Here is a 10,438-nt window from a genome sequence, read left to right as displayed (position 1 = left end):
CAGCTAAAGAACATTGGTTACATGAGAAACATGTGACTTCCTGTGAGTAACATAAACAAACATTTAACCCCAGATATACTGAGTGTTTTCAACTTGTAATACCCAACAGATCCTTAAGACTGTCAGATCAAAAATGTTAAAGAATACTCCGGAGCTGCTGCCTGGAATAGACTTCGATTATGTTGGCGAGGCAGTGTGGTGTGGTGGTTAAGAATGCTGGACTAATATCTTGGAGACCCAAGTTCAAATCTCCACACTTGTACCATGGAAGCTCACTGGGTGACCTTGACCCTGTCACACTCTCTCAGCCTCACAGGAGAACAGATTTAGAGTCCAGTGGCACCTTTAAGACTAACAAAGGTTTATTCACGGTATGAGCTTTTGTGTGCGAGGCACACTTTTTCCAAAACGGCTGACCATCTGGATCTTTCCTCACAGGGTTATTGTGAGGATGAAATGGAGGTGAGGAGAACGATGTAAACTGCTTTGGGTTCCCATTGGGGAGAAAAGCAGGACACAAATGAATTAAGTAAATAAATAATAAACATATGTTGAAGGGAAGTGTGCAGTAGGGAAACAAACTCCAAATTCTTAAATCCCATAGGGGTAGTTGTGTTAGTCTGTGGCAGCAAAAATAAACAGAAATCTTGTGGCACCTCGAAAACTAACAAGTACCAGCAAGGCATAGCGGTTAGACCAGGATTCAAGAGACCCAAGACCAGATCCCCACTCTGCCGTGAAAGCTTCATGGGTGACTATGGGCCAGTTGCTCCTTCAGCTCTACCTACCTCAGAGAGTTGTTGTTGTTGTAATGATAAAACTGAGGACGTTGTAAGCTGGTTTGGGTCTCCACTGGGGAGAAAAGCAGAGTAAAATCAATGGGAGGGAGGGAGGGAGGGAGGGAAGACCTCTTTCTCAGTGAATGGATTCTCACTGTGTAGTTGTTTTATGCCAGAGGTTTAAAAACAACCACCATCAAAGTGGCTTTTCAAACCTCCACATAAAATGACCGCATAGTGAGAATCTGTTCATTGCATTTGCAAAAGTAGTCTCTATCCACAAAAGTTTTTCCTAAGTTGCCATAAGGCTCCTGTTTATGTTTAAATTCTATGGGTGGTGCTGTAGACTAAAAGGGATTCTCCATTAAAATAAGAGACATCTCAAAATAATACTTTAACTGATTTTTTTGTTTAAAAAGCCAGGGCTCAAATCTCAAAGTCACATCTTGTACCTCTAACCCCAACTGTGTATCTGCTGTAGCTGTAGTCACTGAAAGGCATTCTGCACATGCTCCAAGATATTGTTGTGTTGTGTAACAATAATGTTACAGGGCTGACCTCTATAATTAGCAATAGGTTCGGTATAGCAGGCCAGACATTCCCAGCCATTATTCTGCATAGCCCAGGAGTCCCAGTAGAGTTCCAAGGGGTCTTGAAGAAGTTAGCTGTGCCCAATGAATTAACCATTTGCCTCCCAGGTGTTGTAGCTCCTAAAGAAGCCTAATGATTATATTTACATTTTTATAGTTACTATAAATGTCTGCCTTTCTCCCTGGGACTCAAGGCAGATTACCCAGAGTGAATCAATACAATCAACTGGATGGGGCATTCAGTAAACAATGACTCAGGATTTGGGTTGTAGAACCAGGCAGGTAGCAAGGATTTGTTTTTTTGTTGGGGGGGGCATTTATATTTTTAAAGGAGCAGTTAAATCACAGTTAATTAAATTAATCTGAATGCCTGTCTTTAAAGGGGGGAGGCTCTGAGCCTGTTTTTAGCCCTTTCTTTCAAGGGTCAGGGAAGGGAGCACATGAGCTCCTAGGGGAAAAACAGCTCAGAGGGCACTGAACTGCCTTCAGAAGGCATTGAAATGTCTTCTGAGTTCCCTTCCACAGGGCAAGAAAGCCTAGAAGGGCACTCAAGAGTGGCACCTTCAATACATTCAGTAGATCATTGGAAGATCATTGAGCACCTTAATTGTATTTGTATTGGATGGTTTTAAATTGTATAATATGTTTTAATATTGGAACAGTATGTTTTATCTGCAAGATTTCTTGCTTTGTAAGCCGCCCTGAGCCCTACGGGGGAGGGCGGGGTATAAATCTAAAAAATAAATAAATAAATAAATAAATAAATACCTTCAATACTTCTCCAACATCTTTCTCGTCCTGTGAAAGGGAACTCAAAAGGCATTTAAATGCCATCTGAGCTGTCTTTTCCCAGGTCCCATGATTGCTCCCCTCCCCGCAATTTCACAGTGGGAGGTAGAGGGAAGCCCAAGGGCAAGGCATGAGGCTCGGACCCTGGCCACTGTCAGCAGCAGACAGCAGCCGTCTCTCCTAAAAAACAAGGTTTCTGGCATGGCCATTTGTGGGGCAGGGCCCCAAAATGCCCCACTGTAGCTGTGTAGAACCAATCCAAAACACAGAAGTGAAGCAAAGCATAAGTGTTAACCTAACACATTAAAGGATGCAAGTTTATATAGTAGGTCCAGCTGTCAACAAACTATACAGAGTAGTATGGACCACAGTCCCTAATAATTTATCCAAGTACCTTTGTGAAGCCTTTTTTACAGTGCTACTCTATTGCCTGCATAGACAAGCCCACTTGAATAGTTCAGTTTTGCATCATTTGCAGAAAGCCAGGAGAGTGGGAGCCTTCCTGACCTCTTCAGGCAGGCCATTCTGCAGAGAAAGCATGTTTATGTACAGTTATTGATTTTGCCCCTCTGCAGGTTGGTACCTGCAAAAGGCCCTGTTCAGATGGGTGAAGCTGTTGTGGCGGAGTATAGGGGGAGAGGCAGTCTTGCATACATAAGGGTCCAAGGCCATGAATGGCTTTGTATGTGACAGCCAATACTTTAAATTGAGCCCAGTAACTGATAGGCAGCCAGTGGAGTGACTGCAGAATGGGAGTAATATGCATGCTTCATCTAGCTCCTGATAGTAGCTGATCTACAGCATTTTGCAACCAGCTGTAGTTTCCAAATTGATTTTGAGGGGAGACCAATGTACAGTGCATTACAGTAATGTTGTCTTGATGTCACCATGGCATGGATCCAGGTGGCCAGATCAGTTGTGTCGAGCTAAGGGGCCATTTTCCAAGTTAGGCTGACTTGGAAGAAACCATTTTTTGGAACTACATTAACTTGCTTCTCCAACAATAATGCAGGGTCCAGTATAACCCTGAGGCTCTTAACTGAGTCAGCAAGGGTCAGATGAACCCCACTGAAAGTGGGGTCCATAATGTCCTTCAAGACTGCTTTCCCAACCAGCATTGCTTCTGTCTTTTCAGGATGTCGTTCAATTTGTTCACTATTAGCCACCATTTAACCACAACAACCAGGCAGCTATATAAGACCTCTACTGCATCAGCAGGAGATTTTGATTATATCTATCTATCTATCTATATCTATCTATATCTATCGGATCAAAGCAGCGCGATCACACCACAACATCTGGGAAGCGTTCTGCTTCCGCCTCCAAACTGGCCCAAACCCGGGGAGAACCGCCTCAAACTGAACCACCTACCTCGGTGGTTCAAACGGATGAGGCGCTTCTTCCCGGGTGTCTGATCGCCGGCGCTCCCTTGCGCCGGCTCAACCCCGGGCCGGAGCCGAACTGCGCATGCTCCGACATGCGCAGATCGGCCGGCTCCCGGTTAGAGCCGTCTTTTCTCTCCGGCGTTTGATCGCGCCGGGGAGAAAAGGCGGCTCGGCCGGGGGATCCGTGGGATCCCGCCGAGCCGTATCAACGTTGGCGCGGCTTTTAAAAGCCGCGCCTTCGAGCGCATTTTCCCCTGCCGTGTGGCCGGGGCCTATATCTATCTATATCTATCTATATATATATGCATATTGATGACAGCTGACCCCCAAACTATGAATGATTTGGCCTAAGGGACTGACAGAGACTGACAAGCATGGGGGTTAGGATTGTGCCATGTAGAACCCCCACCAGATAGGTCCCACACTGATTACTGGTCTCCAGTGACAATTATTTGGGTTTGGTCCATGCCAATGCACAATCCGTGATGTCTACTAATGCCTCCAGGCACCTCAACAAGATGGTATGGTCCACTGCATCAAAGGCAGCAGATAAATTCAGTAGGAGCAACAAGGAGGCCTGTCCTTTGCCTTCATTTAGCCAGAGATCATCAACTGAAGCTACCAGAGCCATCTCTGTCCCATAACAGATGGCCGCCACGTCTTAAATTTTTTTTAATAAGCTGCACTTGGATAATTTATTGATTGTATTGTTTTAGACTTGATATTGCATTAATTGTTATACTGGTTTTTAAACTACTGTAAGCCGCCCTGAGCCGCCTAGTCTAATAAATAAATAAATAAATAAAAATAGCCCAGTCCGAAACGAGACTGAAAAGGGTCTAGAGCAGATGAGTTATCCAAGAAGACCTGGAGTTGGCCTGCTACTGTTCTCTCAATCACTTTGCCTAGAAAGGGCAGATTAGAGACAGGGTGATAATTGGCTGCATAATTCATGACACACTATGTGGTGAGTCATTCCATTGTTCAGTGACCCAGTCTACTGATACACTTAGTACACTATATTCAAAGATGCCTGACAGGAAGGCAAGGTACAAAAGAGTTGCATGATTCTTCCCTTGCCCCTATCTCCCTCCAGCTCAGATAACCGTACTTCACAGTGGCAGATCCTGAGTTCCATTAGGCCCAATACTTTAAACGGGTGGAAGGTGGAGCTCAGTCAGGTCCCTAGCCAGGAATTTCTAAATTGGGGGAGGGGGCATCTAAATTTCTTGGAGGAGCACTTAGCCAATTTAGATCATTTAATTATGGCTGCTTGTCACCCCGTTTCTCCTGTACACCCCCAACGGGGGTGAAACGAGGGCTCCCTGCAAGGCCCACCCTCTCCCCTCTGCTCTCCTCCAAGTCATGGGGCCTTGGCAGGAAGTGTGTGGGGGGGGGTGAGAGGCCCCACTGTAGCTACAGGCTTGAGCTCAGTGGAGTGTGGACTTTGGCGTCCTTGAAGAGAAGGAAACTCAGGTGGAATCTAAATTCTTCTATTTCCAGCCTCTTAACTATGGATCACGCGGCAGTGAGTGCCCTGGTTACAACTCCCATTTGTGTGCAAAGGCCTGCTCTCGGATGACCTGTTGAGAAGCGTTTACCAAATGCATTCTCATGATCCCCAGGCCCTTTTTCACCCCCTCCCCCTGCTGAAATCTCTGAGCCTTATCATTTTTTTCCCGTGCCCCTCTCCGTCCCTGAGGGGCGCCCCCTCCCCACGGCGAGCTTCTTCTGAACAGGCCGTTAATGAGCGGGGTCTCCAGTTTCCCCTGCGCGCAAAGAGGAAGCAAAGACCCAGCAGAGAATGAACTCCGCTTAATCCCCTTTGCCGGAGCTTTGGGGGAGAGAATTTAGCTAATGTGAGTGTGAAAAGGGCCGGACGCGGGCGGAGGCGGGGGAGAGGGAGGGAACAACGGAGGGGGGCGGGGCGGGGTCCCTCCGATCCTCCCCCTCCGCCCTGGCTCTTTTCGCGGCCCATTGTTGGCTCCGAGCGGGCCGGCTGCGCGCTGCGCGGGGGTGTAACCTGAGAGCTTTGCCTACAAAGTCCCAGTGCCTGTTGCGAAGCCGACAGAAGGCGCCGGGAGCTGGGATCTGGTCGTGGCCGGGCATCTTTCCTTCCCGCCTGGGAAGAATCAGGCGCTGGACTCGGGGGAGCGAGCGCTGGACCGGATTTATTCTCTTTCGCGGGACCCTCCGGGCACGGCTAAGGCTAGAGATCCCGGGGACTGGAGCGCCGCTCCTCTCCCTCCGCGCCTGCCCAACAAGGGATGGAGCGCCGGGGCTGTGCCCCGCAGCCGGGAGTAGTGAGACTGCGCTAAGGCGGCCGGAGGAGGTGAGGAAGTCCCCTGTGGGCCCTCAGGGTTGGAAGGGCTGCCGCCGGGATGGGTCCGAGCCGCGATGCCGGACAGCAGCTCGGGTGGCTGGAGGTGGACCTGGCCTCTCTTCGCTGCGACCCAGGAGGCTCCCTGGGATGTGGCGGGGCAAAGAAGCGCCTTTCGGCGGCTGGTGAGGAGGTGGACTTTGACCGGGAGGGTCTGTAAATCTGTTACCAGACTGTCCGGGCGCGCAGAAACCCTTTGTCATTCGGATTAACGATTAAACTGCCCTCCGGAGCTCATGCTCGGGCGCTGCTCCCGCCCTCACTCTCACCACGTACAACTCCATCCCCTGTAAACTTACACCGTGTGCGCTCCATTTATGCAGCCCATTCGCGCCAGGCAAAGGAGCACCTAGTCCTCCTGCACGTTCGCTTCTCTTTCGGCACACCACGGTTTTCAAGCGCAGTCCGAAATCCCATTTAATTGAATAGGGTTTAAACTCCCAACCATCCGCTTAAATACAATTGATTTCAATTAATTTAATCCCAGTCTTTATCTGGGCAGTATGATGCTGTCTAGAGTAGATGCTTTCTCACACAAGGGACACAGATAATGTAGAAATAATCACACCATGATCAAACTTCGTCACCGTCTGCCATGATTTCCCCACCTTGCCCACTATACCCAGGCGTCCTCGTCGTCCTCCTCAGTGTCCAGAGCACATCCTGTTTTTGTATCTTGGTTTTGGATGCTTCCTAGATCACCATCAGTGCACATTAGAAAGTGTACCTGGTTGAGATTTCAAAGAAATGCAGGGTATGAGGGACCTGAGTTCTGCTGCATTTGGGTGGGTGGATAAGTGTCCCAAAGGTCAGGGGGTTCTGGGACTCACCCATTGTTCAGGCAGGTGACCCTTAAAGGTATCCGCTGGACACTGGGTACAAAGGACTAGAATTTGGAATAACATCTCAATTTCATGGGTTCCTCAGCAGTTTCCCCCAAAGCCTAGCCCGTTTTCAAAATGGACATTGCAGAGTTGTAGTAGAAAAGCATGTCCAGCCGGGAATGGAGTTTACTTTCATTCCAGTGGCCTGGAACTTGCCTTGGTTGTATGTAATGAAGGACATCTTGCTGGATTGTTCCAGTCAATGCTTTGGAGTAATTGTGAAAGCAGTCCCTGATTCCCATCCTCAACAGCTCTCCTTCCAAAGTGAATGTTCTGCCAGGTCTACCAGGCCAGGTATATTAAGAAGCTTCCCCCTTGTGCCCCTAACAGGCTGAGAACAAACTATATACACTTTCATCAGTTGGGAAACATAGAGGACAAAGGACTCTCTTTTCATGTTCTAGGGTTTGAAGATTCAACTGAGACCCTGGTGTGAGAAGAAGAGACAACAGAATGACATCCCTGTTGTGGGGCCTTTTTACGTTCCAGATAATAGCAGCACTGTTTGTTTGGCCACATGTTTCAACAGAAGAGACCACGGAGTCAGGTGAGAGACACTGGAGAAAAGACGCTGCTGCTCATGTTGAGGGAGGAGATTAGCATTTGATAGGGTGCAAGAGACCCAGATATTTTGGGTTTGCTACTACTTATAATCAGTGCTCCCTCTAAGCTGTGGAGTCTTGTGAGCAAAAATTTTACTTTGTGAGCTACTGGCATTAAAGTTGTGAGCGAGCAATTTGGCTACTGCATAGATTAGTTCGCTCTGGAGCCATCCTTCCTGAGCTAAGACAAAAGTGTGAGCTGGAGGCTAAAAAACTGTGAGCTAGCTCACACTAACTCATCTTAGAGGAAGCACTGCTTATAATTTGTAGGAGACTTTTAAAGTGCAGTGCATTTTTGCTGATGTAAGAAACTCTGTAATGTAAATCAATGTTAGTCACAGCAGATGAAGTGATTTTTTTCCTCCAAGGCCACTGGATGAGTTTATGACATAGGTGGGAGCTGAAACCAATCCAAGTCCAGTTGACAATCTGATGGCCTGCACAGGTTCTGGGGTCATGGTAACATTAGTGGTATAATGTGTTGCAAGCCTGTTCTTCTATAGTCAGCTGTGGTGACCTCAGAATGTGTGCACAACACATTTCCCTCCCATCCACCATATGGGTACATGAGGAAGTCGGAATCGAAGTACAATTGGCCTTAAGGTTTACAACTGCCTAGCCCCTTTCTTCTATCTCACACTTTTGGGGGCACAGATGATGGCTGTAGGATAGAAAGGACATTTTATTCGACTGTTCTTGTAAATCGGAGGAGTTTGCTTTGTGTGTGATACAAAACATGTTCAGCTAGATTTTTGTGTTTTACTCCAACATATAAGTTTCAAACAGGTGTTGTTTCACCATAAGGTAAAACTGAGATGCAGATTTCCTCTAAAGTAAAGATAAACAGAAACTAGATTTTCTTATAGACTGAGCCTGGAAAGGGGTTCTTCCATAACAACCAGTTTGTAGCAGCAGTATTTTCTTGTGACCTGCTTGTATGTTGTGAGCATCTCTCCTGGATCAGCCTCCTGGTTGTGATTTGATTACTTTTTTGGTGTGTGTGGGATCACCACAATGGGATCAAATGTCCCTTGGTTAAGCAAGAACATACAGGTCTGCCTATGATAGTAGCACAGTATGAGTGTGTAACGCAGGGTGAGTATAGCTTGTTTTGCCGAGTTGGTCAGATTCAGTGTTTGTCACTATTTACCCTGCAATAGCTCTAATTGTGGATCCATTGCTATGGAGCCAGACACTGTGCAAACATATTGGAGACAGGGCTCCCAATTCTACCCGTTATTACAGAAACACTGTTGTAAATGCAAAGTGTGGAATTTGTGGAGCTGTTTAAATTATTTGGCCAATGTAGTCTGCTGGTTTTATGAGTGGCCCCACTGAACAACCTAGTTTATGAGTGCTGCTGATTCTTTGGTATAGTTTTGTACTTTCAGAACCCCCTGGAAGGGTGGGGGTGAATGGCTAGTACCAGGTGCTTGGCATCCTGTCTTAAGCTTCAGAAAAGACATCACTTCCATAACTAGCCCATCCAGTGAACAAATGGGATGTTTATCACGTGTGCCAACCAGCTGCTACTGTATCCATGCTGCTGTTGTTCCCCCAATCATTGTACTTTGCCACTGCCAACTGCCCAGCTATTTATTTTATTGGACTGAAGAAGCGGGCATTAGGGCATTGACCCAAAGATTGTTTCTTGAAAACTCATTTGGGGCGGGAGGGATTGTGCATATTTCAGAGAAAAGGAAGAAACTGAATGTGAAGTTCTGGGACAGTGTTCAGGGCTTTAAATGTTTATGATTTAATTGGGTGTCTTGGTGATAGGTGTGCCTTTTAGCTGGACTATGAGAACGAGGAATCTTATTTGTGACAAGAGGATCCAAGAGTTATTGACATTTGATGGTTCTGGATGAAGCTGTCATAAATTATCTGTATTGGTATTGTCATTGATGTCACCTGTCAAAAGCCAGGGCAAGCTGGCAGCTGGATTGGACATCTCCCCAGGTCCCTAGAACTGGGAGTCTCTTACCCACCAGAACTGTGTTGTACCATTTGTGCATGATCATATGGGTCTGGAAAGACCAAAACTCTGAAATGAATTAAACTGGCATATGCAGAGCATGTCTTGGACAAGGGGCAAAGAGGATGGCAGCTTCGCAGTTGTGGCATTTCAATTGTATCACTCCCATTTTTTGTTTAGAAAGCAAATTGTGTCATAGAGAAAAGCAGAGACTACCACTGCTTCCTCTAAGCTGTGGAGTCTTGTGAGCTACTGGCATTAAAGTTGTGAGCAAGCAATTTGGCTGCTGCATAAATTAGCTTGCTCTGAAGCCATCCTTCCTTAGCTAAGACAAATGTGTGAGCTGGAGGCTAAACAACTGTGAGCTAGCTCACACTAACAGCTCAGAGGGAACACTGGACACTACTTGATGTGTTAGCCACTCATGCTGCTAATCAAATGGGCTCCATGTCTATTTAAAGCTCTCCTAAAGGTGGGGGCTTCCTTGCCTTCCAATCAGAGTGGTTTCCTCAGACTGAAGCCATATTAGTCTAAAATTATTGAATTACCCTTGGCAATTTAAGTGTTTCTGTAGTAAAGAACAGCTGTGGGCACATATTCCCCTGTATATGAACGAAGTTTCAGGATCAAGGGTGAAAGCACATGAACAAATGAATCAAACTACTGGTCTATCAAAGTCAATGTGGTCTACTCTGACTGGCAGTGTCGCTGCAGTGTCCCAGGCAGAGATCTTTCATGTCACCTGCTACCTGATCCTTTTAACATGGGGATGCTGGGAATTGAACTTGGAACCTTTTGCATGCTAAGCAGATGCTGTACCACTAAGCCACAATCCTTCCCCAAGGCAAGCATGGTGGCCACTGTCAATAGTGACCCATATAAAACTGCATTGATTCAAATCCGTTAGCCCTAGTGAACGACACAGAAGTTCTTATAGATTTGAAGCAGATGCTTCTAAATTCTCCAGAAGTTCCTATGCACCTCTGAAGTATTGGAAGTCTATCCAGGGCTGTTGAGTATACCTGTTGATGGTAGGGGAGAAGAAGAATTTGGA

The 10,438-nt window shown here is 46.8% G+C and overlaps 1 protein-coding gene across 1 annotated transcript in view; it reads left to right on the top strand.

The window, feature by feature from the left end:
• The first annotated feature begins 5,579 nt into the window (after positions 1-5,579).
• The window catches only part of FGFR4 (fibroblast growth factor receptor 4), a 21,025-nt gene continuing 16,166 nt past the window's right edge, over positions 5,580-10,438 (top strand). Inside the window, exons 1-2 of the mRNA XM_015412509.1 lie at positions 5,580-5,875; positions 7,212-7,354. Of these exons, the coding sequence (XP_015267995.1) occupies positions 7,261-7,354 (94 nt within the window). The 5' untranslated portion in view covers positions 5,580-5,875; positions 7,212-7,260. The remainder of the gene's footprint in view (positions 5,876-7,211; positions 7,355-10,438) is intronic.

Source organism: Gekko japonicus, unplaced genomic scaffold, assembly GCF_001447785.1.
Source record: "Gekko japonicus isolate JY-2015 unplaced genomic scaffold, Gekko_japonicus_V1.1 scaffold100, whole genome shotgun sequence".
NCBI lineage: Eukaryota > Metazoa > Chordata > Lepidosauria > Squamata > Gekkonidae > Gekko > Gekko japonicus.
Note: the sequence above shows the minus strand (reverse complement) of the source record. Positions and strands in the feature narration are given on the sequence as shown.